Source organism: Enoplosus armatus, chromosome 12 (assembly GCF_043641665.1).
Source record: "Enoplosus armatus isolate fEnoArm2 chromosome 12, fEnoArm2.hap1, whole genome shotgun sequence".
NCBI classification, from domain to species: Eukaryota; Metazoa; Chordata; class Actinopteri; order Centrarchiformes; family Enoplosidae; genus Enoplosus; species Enoplosus armatus.
Genome location: NC_092191.1, coordinates 955,286 through 972,967, shown reverse-complemented (window position 1 = coordinate 972,967; position 17,682 = coordinate 955,286). Strand labels below are relative to the sequence as shown.

Below are 17,682 nucleotides of genomic sequence, written 5' to 3'. Positions count from 1 at the left end.
TGTACTGCCTGGCTGTGGGAGTCACCACCACAATGCTAATCGAATGGTGTCAGTTACTGTTTTATGCAAATATAGTGTAAAATATAATGATCTGTTTGGCTATATGCAAAGGTCTCTTTTTCGATACAACAGCACGCCGACTGGCGCACACACACACACACACACACACACACACACACACACACACACACACACACTGCATGAGACCACCATCCTGTACACAGAGTGTGAACTTCTTAATCTCCAAACAAAGCAAAGGACATCATGTTTACAGAGCAGATCTATATGATGTCGCATGAACAAACACTAGAAGAGTTTCATCCTCTCCTCCTGCACAGTTTAACATGCCCTCCTCTGATCCAAACGCTGACATCAAGACTGGAACAAAAAATAAGAAAATGATCCACTTTATACAGGACAGGATAAATTCTGTAATGAGTCAAAAAGACTTTTTATTTCCTCTTTTTCACTCAAATGATCCTCTGAAGTGCAGCATGCTGCTGTCCATGTCTTCTAATACAAAACTGAAAACACAGACAGAAATATCTCATCTCCTCTCTGATTGGCTGACGCTCTGCTGACAAGGAGAGTAAAAACCATCACTGTAAATAAATGTAACTGGACCTACACACAACAGGACTCTGAATGAAGCCTGTTACCTGTTACTGTAATGCAGTAACATGACACTTGGGGGTCTATCTGAGAACAGGGAGCGCTTGATTTGAGCACACCCTGAATGTAAAGTATCAGTAATCACACCAGATTTAAGAATAAGTGACTGTGGAAGCCAAACTTTGCAGACCTCAGATATTATATGATGAACATTTTGACAGAGTTTAAATAATGACATTATAATCCTGTATTCAGCCACAACCTGTCAAACCTCCTGATGCTGCTCATGGACATGGTGTATAAAAAGATCACACTGAATAAAAATTAGAGAGTTATTAACATTATAGTTGATCAATTGATCCACTTATTGATTGCTTTACTGGTCCTTTGAGCATCACTCAGAGCGAGCAGCTGGATTCATTCAGACAACCACCAAAACAACAAGTGGCACAAGGTCCAACAGTTACAGTAAAATGCTTCTTCTCTTACTATCAGCAGACAAATCAACGGGCTTTAGGCTGAGCAGGATCCACATGTCGAACAGAAAGCCGTCCTCATCACCTTTAACATCCAAACCAACAGAAACTGAACCTTCAACATTTCACCCAGCAGCTCAATGAGCCGGCTGATCGGGACCATTTGGTTCCCGATCAGAATCAGACACGACTTAATGAGCCAACTCCTGGTTTATATTAAAACGAAGCTTCAGTCATGAGAGCTGGACGACACACAGAGTTACAACGACGCTGAGGTTACATTCGTTCAGCTGCTTATTTATGAAAAAACATCCAAAACTCAGAAACAAAAAGTGAAGAGTTTGACCTTTTTGTTTAAACCAATAAAGCGTTAAACAGCTGACGTAAAAGGCACCATCTGAGGTTTATTTAGATAAGTAAGGTTTGCGTAAAACAGCACCCCCCACTCAAATTCTTCAGTTTAAGAGTAAACCCATCAATAGATGAAGTTTTCAATTCATGATGACATGAAACAGAGAAAAGCAGCACATTTCCGAAACCAGCAAAAGTATGATTCTGAAATGAGGACAGAAAAGATATGTTTGACTTGAGTTACTCACCTACAACAACTGATAATGATCTCACTTGTAATCTCAAGTAACAATTTAAATCTATTACCAGAACAAAACATCTCAAACATTATCTGGTTCCAGCGTCTCTAATGTGAGAATTTGCAGCTTTTCTCTGCTTTATATAATAAACTGACTATCTTTGGGTTTCAGACTGCTGGTAAGACAAAACAAGACAACTGAAGAATAACAGACAGATTCACTGATAATGGACATAATGACCAGTTGCAGCCCCAATTGTACAAGAAAAAGCTATATAAATAAACTTGTCCTCAAAACAATCATCAATACTGTAATTGATCATGTTATTATTTTGGCACTGGGTGATAAAAATGAAATAAAGTTATTGATATGAAAACGTGCACATAAACTTTATACATCTGAGAAGTGAAGAGACTGAGTCCTGAAACACCACAGAGGACCGGAGTGTTTCCTCTCAACGTGTCTGTTAATCCAATTTAAATGTTTTATCTCTGAACAAAAGAACATCAGCAACAGATCCGGACAACATGAAGTCATGGCGGCATTAACAACGCACAGGTCACCGAGAAAAGACTGAAAAACTAAAAGAAACTGAGAACAATCAGATCAGCTGTGACATTTAACAGCTTGTTCAAACATCTGAAAATGAATTACAGCTATAAATTAAATGGTCCCAAGCAAAGTTAGCAGACGACGCTAAGTCACCTTAACAACATTAGCATCTACCAGTGTTTTAATGAAAGAAACAACTAAGTTAACGTGATAAAACAACACAACTATTAACAGACGATTAAAGCAGCTGTCTTAACGAAGTTTGCATTCCTCTTTGGCCACAATAAACACTCACACGCTAGCTACAAAGCTAACGTCAACTAAAAGGCAAAGTTAGCAGAGACTGCTAACCTAAAGTTAACTTTAACGACTTCAACGTTAGCTCCTATCAAATAACTTTAGTGAGAACAGTGTGACAAGTGACCATAAAACTGATTAAAATTGAAATGTTTTGGCCGAAGAGTGTATGCTATGTTTATGTTCAAGCTTTACTATAATTACAGACGAGCTATGTAAACTATGCAGCAAAGTTAGCTAACCGAGGAATGTGGCTAACAAGCGATCAACAGTAAATATCTTTCCCGAGACAAACGCCACTGCAGCAAAGATGACCGAGATAACGACTGCAAAGGTTAATTACATTATTTGTGATCGGTGATGGTGTGTTTGTAGTTAACTGTGATTTTAAATAACAAGCAGCCTAACTTCGTGCTGCAGCAGAGGTGAGGCAAACTTTTTTTTTTTCCACGACAGCAGCCAGAAGGATCCGTCTATCTCCCGGCACCAACACAGACACACACACACACAACAGAAATCTGTTAGCCGAACTCCGATTGTTTTAGGTAACTTGTTTCCACAACCCTAATATATAATCAATTGTATAAGTTACACACAAAAAAAAATAAAATTACCCACAAAGTCAAGTGTAAAACACAACAGATATTTTAAATCGTAAACACGAAGCATTCCATCCCCGCGACTGCGTTTGCTCCAGCAGGTAGACGGAGCCCAAAAGTCGGGCTCAGACCCGCAGGCTGGGAATGAAGTTTTGGATTCACGTTTGATTCTGCCTTACCTTTCTTCTTCTTCTTTCTTTAATTTGTCCCGTGGACGTGGCGCTGCTTTCGACGTTATTTCATCCTAGTTGTTCAAGTCCTAATTCCCACCAGAATAACACGAGCGAAAAGCGTAATTTCCCAGCGTTTCTTGTAATATTTTCGGCGTCGTACTCCCCGGCTCCCCGCTCGGTCTCTCTGCGGTCTGGCTGTTTGATGATGGAGGAGAGCAAGCGCCAGCCTGACAAAGATCGTCTCAAACTGAAACGATGGCTCACTCTGTGCTTCAAAACGAATGGCCGAACTTCCAGCCGGCAAGAGTGGGTGTTTACCGACACGCATGCGCTCGTTTTTCACCTTTCAGGTGTCTTGAAATGGGTGTCGCGTTTAAAAGTGGACATTTTTCTAATAGAGGTTCTGAGTTACCAAGTTGGGAGGTACAATGACACGTGTAAACATGCACAAACGTTAGTTAGCTTTGCTGTTAGTGTTGCTCGCAGGGCTGCAGCGGCCACTGAGGACCACGAGGGCATGTTTCCAGCAGCCGGTTTTTTCTGGGATTTTTTTATTTCTAGCAAATTGAGGGGAGATGCATTTTACAATTAGATAACTAACAGGATTAGTATTTTATAGGTTGATTCCACTATTTTTAGACGAAACTTAAACTTTCAGTATTTTCTGACCAGAATTGTATTCCACCATGTATTCCTTCAACCTTCATGTAGAAAATATATACAGTTAATTAACAGTTGACCGAATTAATAAAACATGAAAAATCTTTATTTTCCTTCGCTGAACAACGAGGTTACACTGAAAAAGAAGTGTGTTTTTATGAATTAGTTTTACATCATTAAGATTTAGATTTATAGATATTTGATTAATTAATAACAGCCTCCAACATAAGTGCACAGTCAGAACCTGTGTAGTAATTAGTAATAAAGTAGAATGAATAACCCTTTGAATGTAATTCAGTGTATTACTGTACTGTGTAGTACTACAGTATTTTCCAAGCCGTTGTACCACATTGACATTTGGTCCACCGACACAGAGGCAGAGTGAGAGCTCTTCATTTTCTCCTCCTCTGTGTCTCCAATCACTGCTGCTCTGTTCACTCCTGCAGTGACCTGCGGGCTTTTATTTTGAAATCAAATCGAAAAGCGACACAGGCGGCCTCTGGTGTTGATAAACGGAACATCATGTCCACTAACTTTACTACTACAACTAATAATAATAACAACAACAATAATAACCCTCATCATCATCATAATAGACGGATAATATTGACATTCATAATACATCTGTGTAAAAGAATAAACAGTAAGTTGCTGTTGATACAGGACACGTTCTGAGGTCATGACCTGTGTGTCAGAGTTACAGAAAACTGCTGGAGAGCAGAAATAAGAAGTGAAAGAGGAACTTTGTGTAAATGTTTCAAACCCATGGATGACGCAAACTAACCCAAACCTTCTTTGTAAAATGATCAAAGTTATATCTGTTTTTTGTTTGTAGTTGTTTTGTTCGCACATTAATTAATAATGAATAATAATTCTAAGGTAATTTTCAAAAGTCAAACAGGACAGGACATAAAGAAACCTTTACAGCATGTTTTCAAGTGTTTGAAGTGCTCAATTTATTCAACTTGCAACACATATAATCTTCATATATTTAAAACATGTTAAACAAATGTAGTGAAGCAGCTGAGTCTTAATGTTACTGGTACTACAGCTCATTGACACCAAAACCAGTTCAATCACTCATAATAATGTTAAACAGGGAGGTTTGCACTTCTCTTTTTCACGACGCAGCGACACTAATACTGACGTTTCCTCGTTCGACATGCTGTGACAAACTGTGACAACGCTCTGCATGCACACATTCACTCTCTGAAAAACACACAAACTGTATAAAATATTCAAAGTAAAAACTGTACACCGGCACACACCTGGCCGAGTGTGTGTGCCAGTCAGACAAACAGATCACAGAGCGGCCGAAGGCACGACCCGCTGCAGGGAGACGTGTCCCAACCTTTAAAGTTTCCCCACAGCAACGTGTGTCATTTAAGTTCATCTGAAAAACACAGATTTCTTAAACCAAAAGTCCCGCTGCCCTAAATCATTTATTCAGTGTGTCTGAGGCTCTGTTCACACTGAAAGACACCAGATCTGACGCTTTAAGACCACCGGATGTTTGTATTTATTTGATGTGCTTTTATCTTGTTTACTCTCTCACACCTTTAACGATGTACCTGGAGCAAACACCTGGATCGTGCTTTATATCGCAGTTTGTTGAGGTGCAGTTCTTCTAATGGCCACCAGATGCTGCTTAAAACACGCTGCCTGTATTGAAGTGAATGGGAAACCCCCCAATTTCTCTTGACAAATACAAGGCAATCATTTATTTTTTTCTGTTCAACTTTCAGAATACAATTTGAACAGTTTTAATCTTTAATATTTCAGTTCTGGTGGCTGGAAATGTCTTAATAATATAATCCAGGAGTTCAGTTCTAAATGACACATTGTGTTGTGTCGTGCTGCTTTGTATCTTCATGGGATGTAAGTTATACCTTATGTACAAGTCCCAAAACATGATCATTGTATTAGATCTTGTGTGCACAAGATAAAAGAAAGTAAAAAATATCATCTTTTGGGACTCCAGGGGCTTCATAGCATAAAATGGAAAACAGTCTAAATGTGTGAAACAGTGTGAACGGAGCCATTCAGTGGCCTTGTAGTGAAAAATGCCACTTTAATAAACATTCAAGCTCTCACAGTTCAGGACAGCAACAAACATAACAGAGTAATTACAAAAAAATCCATCAACACTCAAAATACATCTTGTGATGCCAAACATCCACAAAACAAATGAAAGAACTAATCATTTGATGAGCACTGAACGCAGCAGTGACGATATATTAGCTTTTAAATAAATATCACACCGTCAAAACAGTCAATAAATATGAAATTCAAGGTTATTTGTTGCATAGTAACACCTACTGTACGTGAAGTCAGAGAGGGATTAGTAGCTACGCTCCACATCACATCACCCGACACCATCAACACTCTGCAGCAGCCTCATCTGAGCAGGTTCACCTGGAAGTACGACTCCAAATACACTGAAATACTGTGTGGAGCAGGAGATGAGTCCAGACCAGACCAGTCCAAAGACACAAAGAGGTGATAAAACTTCATCTTGACAGACAACAGCAGTCGTCTCGTCTCTATCTGGTCATTTTGTGTCTTTGTGTCTCTTCGTAGCCGCTTTGTGTGTCTTTGTGGTCGTTCTGTGTCTCTTGGTGGTGGTTTTATGTCTCTTTGTAGTCATTTCGCGTATCTATCTGGTCGTTCTGCACCTCTTTGTTGTTGTTTTGTGTCTCTATTTACATTCACTGCCAGTCCCACTTCCAACAACATGTCCGACACAGTTCAGATAAGGCAGTTCACTATCACACAGCGGCGGTCAGACCACTTCAGTCCAGACCACCACATCTGCCCGAGTCTGAGTACAGACCGGCAAGACTGGTTTCAAGACTGAGACCAGAGACCAGAGAGACCAGAGTGGATCACGTTCTTGTCAAAACCAAAACAGGAAATAAACAGTTTTTATGTAGTTTAAAATGTAAAAGTGATGCTTCGCTGCTCGACAGGTGAAATGTTTGACACTGTAGTGCTGAACCAAACATTAATCAAATATCTTTTTAGTTCAGCAAAGTCAACACAAAAATGGAGGAAGCATTCAAAAGACCTGAACAAACCTAAATCAAAGTAGGCACCTTACCGAGACAAGACCGAGATATGATGAGAACAATATTCTGGAGACGAACTGCAGCTGTGCAGTTCACACATCTGGAGTGAGCCACTCGAATCATCGCAGCATTTTCAGTGTTTAATTATGAGACATTTAAAAAAATCTATTATAAAGAAATTCATTTAAAATGTCATTGGAAATATTACAAAACTCTGAAAATGAAATGAAGTAGTATCTTTTAAATTGTACTTTTTACTTTGTTGTTTCATCACTTAAAGACAGAATAAGTAAAGAGAATTATTCAAATTTACATTTACGTTCATTCATTTGGTGCTTTTGTACAAAGCGACGCACAAATGAAGTACAATCAAAGCTACAAATTATTAAAATTATTATCATACATTTTTAATTTTCAATCAATTTAGTTGCATATATTGTTTTCTCACGTTATCAATGTGTTAACTGATTTGAATTTCACACTGAAACAGTGTACAGTTATTTCATTTGGCACCCTCCTGACAGCGGTCACCTCGGACACACATGTAGTTTCTGGTAGAAAACACTACAGAACATCATAAAGTGGGCGGACAACAGAAAACATCATCACTTCCTGGTTAGAAGCAGAATCATCAGGCAGCGTCGTTTTAAACATTAATATTAATGCACAAAAAGAAAAGTCTCAAACCAAAGTGTATTTTGCATAAAGAGCGTTTGCACACATCTGTAAAAGTTGTTGTCGCCGGCAGTGTTGCCCCTGGCGACGGCGGGAGCAGCAGATCTGCAGCTGGTTGGCCCCGCCCCCTCCTCCTCCAGGGGGCGGGTCTACACGTTGATGGCGTGCGCGTGCTTCTTGCACAGAGGTTTGTCTTTCTTCGAGTAGAAAGGCTGGCCCTCGAGGTTCACGTGGCAAACCTGCAGTGTCAACAAATATGGCAGAGGGTCATAATGACGAGAGCTGACGGCCGTTTTCTCAGATCACAGAGGATCCAGTCGAACAGTTTTGGTTTTCATTGTTCAGGTTTTAAGATTTCTGCCTCCACCACAATACATTTAATTTACCTCGAGAGGGACTGACTCTTCCACTGTTTGAATGGTATCAGTTATCTGGTTCTTACCGCACAGACGAAGCAGGTGTCGTGCCAGGTGTGACCCAGAGCCTCGATGAATTTATCACCAGCTTCAACTGGGAAGTCACAGCCGTGACACTTGGTGCTGAAGAGTGAGATGTAATCTGACAGAGAGAAACAGAGGCAACTCATTGTCACAGCTCCGACCTCTGACCTCCGCGGCCTGTAAAAAGCAGGACGGCGTGAACATCGTCGTACCTTTCTCGCAGTACGGCTCTCCGTCCTCCATGTGGAAGAGGCTGTTTCCGAAGGCTTTGCCGCAGGCTGCGCACACGAAGCAGGTGGTGTGCCACGTCTGCCGCAGAGCGTGCATCACTTCCTGCAACACACAGCGTGTCACGACATGAAAACGTAGCCTATTAATTATGCATTCACCTCATTCAAGCAAACATTGAGCAGCTTCCTGCTTCATCCTTGTTCATCTAGCTGTTGCTAAGACGCTGATTCAGCTAGAAATGTGTCAAAGACCGTAAAACTGTAAACGTTCAAGCGTCAATCAGAAGGTTGAAGGTGGAGTAACACGCTGCAGCAGCTGCCCTGAAAGTCTCCAAACATTCAGACGTTATATTGTGAACATCAGCTGGTTAGGAGGCAACATGTTCCTGCAGTCTGAGGGCACCTCATGATGGTGGACTGCAGAAAACACAAACACAAATAAATAATGAATGAAGACGGCAGCCAGCTGAGTAAACACGGACGTGAACCAACAAAGCTGCTGTCATCGTGAACTGTCACGTCTGACACCGTATCCGACCAATCAGCAAGTGTCACTGAAATACTGTCTTCCTATTCAGTTATTCTACGAGAGTTAGCGGTTTGCTTCACGTGTCTTCCATTTTCTTAGACATCTTTGGGGAATAAGAATAATAAAAACTACAAAATATCAAAAGAAATAACAGGTGGACAGATACACAGGTGGACAGGTGGATGGGTGGACGGGTGGACAGGTACACAGGTGGACAGGTACACAGGTGGACAGGTGGACAGGTGGACGGGTGGACAGGTACACAGGTGGAGAGGTGGACAGGTGGACGGGTGGACAGGTGGACAGGTACACAGGTGGACAGGTACACAGGTGGACAGGTGGACAGGTACACAGGTACACAGGTACACAGGTGGACAGGTGGACAGATACACAGGTGGACAGGTGGACGGGTGGACGGGTGGACAGGTACACAGGTGGACAGGTACACAGGTGGAGAGGTGGACAGGTGGACGGGTGGACAGGTGGACAGGTACACAGGTGGACAGGTACACAGGTGGACAGGTGGACAGGTACACAGGTACACAGGTGGACAGGTGGACAGGTACACAGGTGGACAGGTACACAGGTGGACAGGTGGACAGGTGGACAGGTACACAGGTGGACAGGTACACAGGTACACAGGTGGACAGGTACACAGGTGGACAGGTGGACAGGTACACAGGTGGACAGGCACACAGGTGGACAGGTGGACAGGTACACAGGTGGACAGGTGGACAGGTACACAGGTGGACAGGTACACAGGTGGACAGGTACACAGGTACACAGGTGGACAGGTGGACAGGTACACAGGTGGACAGGTGGACAGGTACACAGGTGGACAGGTGGACAGGTACACAGGTGGACAGGTAGACAGGTGGACAGGTAGACAGGTGGACAGGTGGACAGGTACACAGGTGGACTGGCACACAGGTGGACAGGTACACAGGTGGACAGGTACACAGGTGGACAGGTAGACAGGTGGACAGGTGGACAGGTACACAGGTGGACTGGCACACAGGTGGACAGGTACACAGGTGGACAGGTACACAGGTACACAGGTGGACAGGTAGACAGGTGGACAGGTGGACAGGTACACAGGTGGACTGGCACACAGGTGGACAGGTACACAGGTGGACTGGCACACAGGTGGACAGGTACACAGGTGGACAGGTACACAGGTAGACAGGTGGACAGGTGGACAGGTACACAGGTGGACAGGTGGACAGGTGGACAGGTGGACAGGTACACAGGTGGACAGGTGGACAGGTACACAGGTGGACAGGTAGACAGGTGGACAGGTGGACAGGTGGACAGGTACACAGGTGGACAGGTGGACAGGTACACAGGTAGACAGGTACACAGGTAGACAGGTAGGTCATCTCACCCCCATGATCTTGGTGCTGCAGCGGGCGCAGGTCGGAGCGAAGAACTCCTCGTAGCAGTTCTCACAGTAGACGCTGTTCTGTTCCTCCACGAAGCTGACGTCAGCCAGAGACATGTGGCAGTAGTGACAGTTAAACTCCTCGGGGTGCCAGGACCGACCGAGGGCCACCAGGAAGGGGCCCCTGAAAACAACGACAGGTCGTCACGTTCAGTCTGTCAGGTGACGTGTGGTTATGATGTTTATATGTAGAAATAGAGTTCATGCGACCTTCATTTGAAATATCTGACAGATCCATTAAACATTCCTTTGAGGATCAGAGTTTGAGACTTTCACACTTCAGGTGATTCATGTTCAGTATCCAACACCCAGATTTAGCTAAATCAATAGTTAGTAGATTAATAGATACGATAATGGATTATAAAATTAAAGGGTTTTAAAACAACACAGGTTCACCTTCATTTGTACCTCGAAGAGACCTTTATGTTTCAATCAACTTGGGTTGTCCTCAAATGTATTATAATATAAGAAAGGCTTTTTAATAATTATCTCCATGATTTAGGGGTTTCTCAAAACTGACCAAGTAGCTTGAAAGGGAAAAATGCAGACCCCTTTAAGGTCAAAGTTAAGGGCTTTCATGTTATTTGGGTTTCTACCACTTAAAAAGCTGTTAAATCCTGCAGATAATCTATTAAAAATAATTCATTTATGATTCATTTCCTTAAATATCATTATAACACCGTAGTCATTATTACTAGGACATACATGAGGTCGTCTCACTGAGATTGAAGAGAGGCCTGAGAACAAGAATCATTCAACAGCAGACGACCAGCAGACAAAAACAAGAGTCATAAAAACATCAGACGATAATCTATATATATATCTATATATATATCTATATATATATATAGATATATATATAGATATATGTATAAAATCAACAGCTAGTGTGAACTACCTGATGATGTTGTTGCAGGAGCCACACAGAGGCGTACGGCTGCTGGCGGCGAACCTCTCCGCCCTTTGGGCCACGCCCCTCGCCACAGGAGAGAAAGGGGCAGGGCTCTGTGTGATGGGGGCGGGGCTGGGAGCTGCAGGTGTGGACGGGGAGGGGTTGGGGATGTATGCTGGTGGAGGAGGGGCGGCCTGGGGCAGCGGCTGGATCTTCATGGTGGTGGTGGTCATCTTACTGGGGTCAAACTTATCAGCGAAGTTGGTGTCGGACACCCAGGGGGGTCTGTTGGAGGAGGCAGGACCAGCTGGAGCAGGGGCCGGGGCTGCGGCTGGAGGGCGGGGCTGAGGTGGGAGTGGAGCCGGAGCAGGACCAGGAGCTGGACCTGAGGCCAGAGGAGAGGCAAATCACTTCTCCTACAACAGTAAATCTGTATCTGCATGTTTTCTGTGAATCAGTCCGCAGGTGTTCTCACCTGGCTGGGAGGGGTAGATGCAGGCGGTGCTGACCACCTTGGGAGGGGCGGCGCCGAGAGGGATCTGAATGGAGCTCTGCTGAGTGGGCGGGAGCTGTTGCGAGGGGGGGTGCTGGTACTGCTGCGGGATTGGCTGGTACTGCTGCGGGATTGGCTGGTACTGCTGCGGGATTGGCTGGTACTGCTGTGGAGGCGGGGCTTGTGGAGCCTGATACATGGCAGGAGACTGACCGTATTGGCTGGAGAGGGATGAAAAAATGTTGATTCATCACTGCTTCCAAGCTTGTAATCATTAGAAGTTTTACAACTATGAAAACACACATCCAGCCTCCCTCCCTGCTGCTGTCACACTGACCGCAAATCTTCTTACACCTTTGTTTTATACGTCAAACGTTTTTACAATCGTGTTTCACCCCCTGATGGGGACGGACAGCTGAGCGGCCCGACTGGCCACAGAGCCTCTAGTTTAAGTTACTGTTAACATGCTTGTTGAATCAAACAACCACAAAGAGACGCAAGAGGACAACAAAAAACAAAACACAACCACAAAGAGACACAAAACGACCACGAAGAGACAATATGACCACGAAGAGACACAAAACAACCACAAAGAGACACAAAACAACCTTGATGTCAGTAAACTCTTTTCACTGTGTCAGTGTTAACTGGCTGTCTATATCTTACCTTTGTATACACACAAAATACATACACAGAGTACTTAAAGGTTAATGAAAGTTTGAATAAACAAAGCAGACGAGTGCAAACCAACCTGACAACCAGCCTGTAACAGAGGAGCGTCAGTCTCTTTACAGAAGACAGAACAAATAAAAAGACGTGACAGCTGGACTTGAGTCCTTTAGAGCCCGTTAGAAGAGATTCAGCCGTGATGGATGAAGTTATCATGTATTGTTACTCCACAGTTACGTGATCCTGAACTGAGCAATGCACCAACGCTGCCAGGGTTAGGGGTTCAATTCCCACCAGGGTCCCCCATCTTAGCATAAAGGCCTCAGTGTGCTTCAAACAAAGTGCTTGTTGGATCGTCTAACAACCTTTGATGGTTTCATTCTTCACACAACTTCTTCTATTAGTTTCCATGAGAAGTGCGACAGAGAGGGAGAAGTACTCAGATCCTTTACTGAAGTAATGGTTTTATCATCAACATGTACTGATGTTTCTGATGAATATAGTGTGGACTTCAGAACAGATGGAGATAGAGGTGGAACGACACCCCAAACACCAGTTCATTTGAAGTTCATTTGAAGTTCATGTGAAGCACACTGAGGCCTTAAATCCACTGGAGGTACTACGAGGAGTTTTAGAATAAGAAGCCTCTGTTTGAAGGCAGATGGTGTGTTATGTAGCGTAGAAAAGGAGGCAGCGTGAAGCGGACTCAGCGCTGGCAGCACGTGGACTCGAGCTCTGGGTCCTTGCAGGTGTCGGTACCTGGAGACTGCAGCTTTGTGCTGGAGGCCGTAACCAGCGGCAGACTGTCGCTTCAGGCTGCAGGTGCAGAGACAACAACAGCAGAGGTCACCATGACGATCTGCATCCTGAGGTACACCTGCTGCTGGCGACGCTTCAGATGTTAGTTATGTTTCTCAGTGTCTCATCACAGGTTAACAGAGGCCTGGGATCAGTCTATCTGTCCATCATCGACACGTTTTCATCCAACAAGCTGCAAGAAGCCACTGAACACGAGCTGCTGAACAGAGCGGAGCGTTTAGCAGCTGAAGAGACAGATGTTTCCCTCAGGAGGTGGAGGATGTGGACGTACTACTTTATAAGATGATAAATATAACAACAAAGTGTGTCTCACTCAGTGCACCACCAGCACCTTCAAAGAGCCAGCACACAAGCACAGAACAACAGTTCAACCCCGGGCAGCAGGCGTCTTGTGAGTCCCAGATGTTGGACTTTCCCACCAACACATGAACGCAACATCCTTCAGTAGCAGAAACCTCTGATCCACATCCAAACCGAACTCACACAAACGAACGGGTGAAAACTCAACCTCAGTCAGTCAAATCTACGGAGAGCCAGCAGGGTCAATACGTCTGCTGCTCACTTCGAACCCCAGTACCGTAATATTTCAAATAATGTGCATGAACATTTTAGTTTTATTTCTGTATAATTTGCTGTGCAGCTTTTATTTCCTGCTGCTTTGAGTCTGAACATGAAGACAAACATTTTTACCACCAGACAAACTTTAAGCATCACGCTCACTGAACATGATTTGGATTTTGGGTTTTAAAAAGTCGATATCTCGGTTTCTGTGACACGATGAGAACGCTTGTTTGTGTCCAAGAAATTCAATCATAATATTATTAATAACAAACTCTTGAAGCTGGTCCGCTGATTGGTTACCTGTGAGGGGCGCGGTCAGATGAAGCAAGAGCGGGGTCCAGAGGCTGCGAGGCGGCGCGAGCGGGTGGAGCGGCAGGGGCGGAGCCGGCAGAAGCTGGAGCATGCTCAGTAGGGCTACAGCACAGGAAGTGGTTAGGAGCAGAGAAAGAAAGAGCCATTCTGGGCAGGAATCATAACATTTATACCGTTTATACATTTATATATTCACACATGCAGTCCTTACCAGGCTGCATGCACACACACATATATGTATATATATATATATATATATATATATACCGGTTGTACACAGATCAGATTAGTTAAAGATCATCAAGCTTGTTACTGGTCTCATGCACAAATCAAATAGCTCCATATTGCTCAGGCTGATGTGAGGATGTCGATAAAATGTTTTATTAAACAAAAAACAAAATAAAATAAATCCCTGATCATGTTCTTAATGTTATCACGTACGTTTTATCTTTCCGGAGCCCTAAAAGTAACTCACTTGCTACTTTTTCATCTCAAAAATCAACAAGAATTTCAGTCATTTTACTTGATTCTGCAGCAGTTTGCCTTTTTCTTTACAGAACAATCTTAAAGTTATAATATCAGCTGTGTCTCCTGGAAGTACGTTGTTTTAGTTACGTTGTGATGACGGCTTGAATATATTCAGAGGAGACGCTGTTTCGAGTGAATGAAGTGCTGCAGAGGCCGGGGTTCACATCCCGAGTCCTGCATGTGGTCTTTGGTTAAGGTTAGAGGAAGAATGAAACCAGACCAGGATCTTTCTCTAACCGCAACCAAGACCTGTGAGAGTCGTCCCTACCAGCAGATAATGGATTGTAAGATTTAATCTCTTGGTGGAAATATATAAATGTCCTTCCTAGGAGACATCTCAGTCTTATATCCAGAGAAAGATGTCGTCAGGACTAAAGAAAACGTGCTTCTCTCAGAGCTCAATAACAAACAAAAGTGAGTTGATAAGAGAGTGTTTATAAAATGAAGTCAAATGAAGAATCATAAAGTTCAGCCACAGCTGACAACAATGAGCCACCTACTGCAGACATATGATCACTGGCACGAAGAATATTTAGGTGAAATCTCAGAATATTTGTTTCCAATAAAAATCGACTTGTTTTCAGACTTTTCTTCCTGAAGCAGCTTTTTTATTCAATTCACAGATTTCATTTTCTAACATGTGAAGGTGGATCTTTAAAGGCAAACACCACATTTACCTTTAATCTATATTTTCAGACCAAGTCAAATAAAGAACACAGACAGAAGACAGATTAAAGGTTCTCCTGAATAAGTCAGAGGAGAAATGAGTATGAAAATTCTCATACGGCCATTATTTATTTTATTGTGTTAATGTTTTAACATGTTTAACTCCTTCTTATCTATTTGGTTGTTATTATTATTTCATGTCATGTTCATTTCTCAGGTGCGTTGGTCTCATTACCATCTGCGACTTGTACAAAAGGTGCTGCTCGAATAAATAAACTCTGAGACGTACAACCGCTTCTAAAGGAACAGCTGAGCGAAATCAACATGAAGAAGACGAGCAGAGAAGGTTTGAACTGAAGGACCTGTGTGTCGGTGCGTCGGTCAGACGACGTGGACGCGAACCTGAGACGACACGACTCATAAAAAGGGACATTTTTCATTTTGTGTTGGTGAGTCACATGTGAGCCGCTTCCTTCACGATGACTTAGAGACCAGAAGGAAACAGTCTCTTTATAGGCGGATAAAAGCTCGACCTCTGCCCCTATTGATTCACGTTGAGTCACTGCACGGCCTTGAGGGGGAGGCTGGGGGAGGCTGGGGGAGGCTATCTGCTTGTATTTCAGGGAGGCAGCAGGGATCAATTGTGCATAATGGAGGGATGATTAAATAAGTGCGCGGAGCAGAGAAAGCTCCATCCATCAGTGCTGAGACGGCAGGATGGAGGAGGGGCGGAGGGTTCAGAGGAGACTCTGGTTCCTTCGAATATCCTAAAAACTAAAGCCACTCATGTTGTTTTATTTCAGCTCCTTAAATCATCATTAAAGTTGTGTTTTTAAAGCTGGAATGATTCATGAAGTCTTTCCATTCGTCAGATGGCTGATGAAAGACTTCTGAAAGCACGTGATCCGTTACTGAAACAACACGAAGACAGAATGACCGAACACGTGTGGACGAGGACGAGGAGTCTCTTTACTGAAGAGGAGGACACTGTTAGGACACTGGGACGTCTCTCACAGTGTTTCATAGTGTTTGTGATGTATTATTAATGTAAATGTAGACGTGAGGGGGGACAGGTGCTCATACAGCCACTAACAGGCCCAAACGCTCCAAAGCTCAACCAATCGATAGCAACTCTAATCAATAGAGGAAGGCGGGACACATGACATCAGTCCATGGATGATGATGATGATGATTCTCTTTGAGGAGTGTTAAAGCACGGCCTTCTAAATATTGATGGAGCAAGGGATTGTGGGAAAGAAAACAGCTGTTGGGGGCTGAAGTGAGAATCGGGCCTTTACTTCAGTGAGAGTATTACAGGAGAGTATTTCTGTGTATTTATGAGGAAGTTATTCAAATGTCTTGTGTTAAGAAATAAGTTACTAAATTATTACAATACTATTAACCTGCAGTAGAGGAAGAAGTACTCCGATCTTCTACTTAAAGTAGTAAAAGTACTAATACCACAGTCCTGCAAAAGTAGAAGTCCAAAAGTAAGTAAAAGTAAGTAAAGCTGTCAGACAAATGTAGTGAATTAAAAGTACAATATTTCCCTCTGAGATGTAGCGGAGTAGAAGTCGAAGTATACTGGAAATGCTCTAGTAAAGTACAAGTACCTCAAAATTGTACTAAATCCTCCTGTTTAGTCTTGTTCTAACATTAAAAAAAGCAGCCACAGTTACAAATGTGTGAGTTTATTATTATTATTAAAGATGAGCCTGAGTGTTTAATCATCGGCCCCACGGCTCCCCCTTCTGGAGGAACCAGCTCTGAATCAATGACTGATAATAAATGTTGAGTATCAGTCGCTGAGTACATCAACTCAATACAAATGACTTAATTCAGGTTACAGTTAAATGAACCACTCCAGCTGTCTGTTACCGTAGTTACAGCACCATGCCAACCAATCAGAAGAGTCCCTCATGCTGGCTTTATTTCAGCGGTGGAAGAAGAGCTCAGATCTTTTACTGCAGTAACAGTGTAGAAGTACTCTGTTACAAGAAAAAGTTATTAGCAAAATATACTTTGACTGACATCCGTCCCACTCTCCTCCATCTGATGGAGGTGACGTCACCTGAATCCTGCACACACCTGCGGGTGTTGAGGATCACTCAAATGAAAATCTATGATAAAGTAACTAAAGCTGTCAGATGAATGTAGTACAGTAGAAGTAGGAAGAGAAGTAAAATACAAGTACCTCAACTCTGCACTGAAGTACAGTTAAGGATGGGTTCTGATAGCTGGTCCCATTCTGGATCCAGGTCCAGGTCTGAAGAGTCTGAGGATTCGTTAAGGAATCTCTTCTAAAGCGACAGAAACTGAAACCTCTCAGACACTTTAAGTTCAGGAGGCTGCAGCTGAACGTGTCGCCAACATTTAATAAACATTTGTATATTTGATGCT

General features: G+C 43.1%; 2 protein-coding genes across 4 annotated transcripts in view; both read right to left on the bottom strand.

Annotated features, from left to right (window-relative positions):
- bmpr1aa (bone morphogenetic protein receptor, type IAa) overlaps positions 1-3,387 on the bottom strand; it is a 39,860-nt gene extending 36,473 nt beyond the window's left edge. For all 3 annotated transcript variants that reach the window (XM_070916021.1, XM_070916022.1, XM_070916023.1), the window contains exon 1: positions 3,306-3,387. The gene's annotated coding sequence lies outside the window, so the exon portion shown is untranslated. The remainder of the gene's footprint in view (positions 1-3,305) is intronic.
- Positions 3,388-7,851: 4,464 nt separating this feature from the next.
- On the bottom strand, positions 7,852-14,234 carry LOC139294552 (LIM domain-binding protein 3-like). Its single transcript, XM_070916468.1, has 9 exons — positions 14,077-14,234; positions 13,156-13,212; positions 11,710-11,948; positions 11,388-11,619; positions 11,241-11,345; positions 10,286-10,466; positions 8,355-8,475; positions 8,145-8,260; positions 7,852-7,941 (listed from the first exon to the last, which is right to left on the bottom strand). The coding sequence occupies exons 1-9, from the start codon at positions 14,232-14,234 to the stop codon at positions 7,852-7,854; spliced, it is 1,299 nt and encodes a 432-aa protein (XP_070772569.1).
- Positions 14,235-17,682: the final 3,448 nt, after the last annotated feature.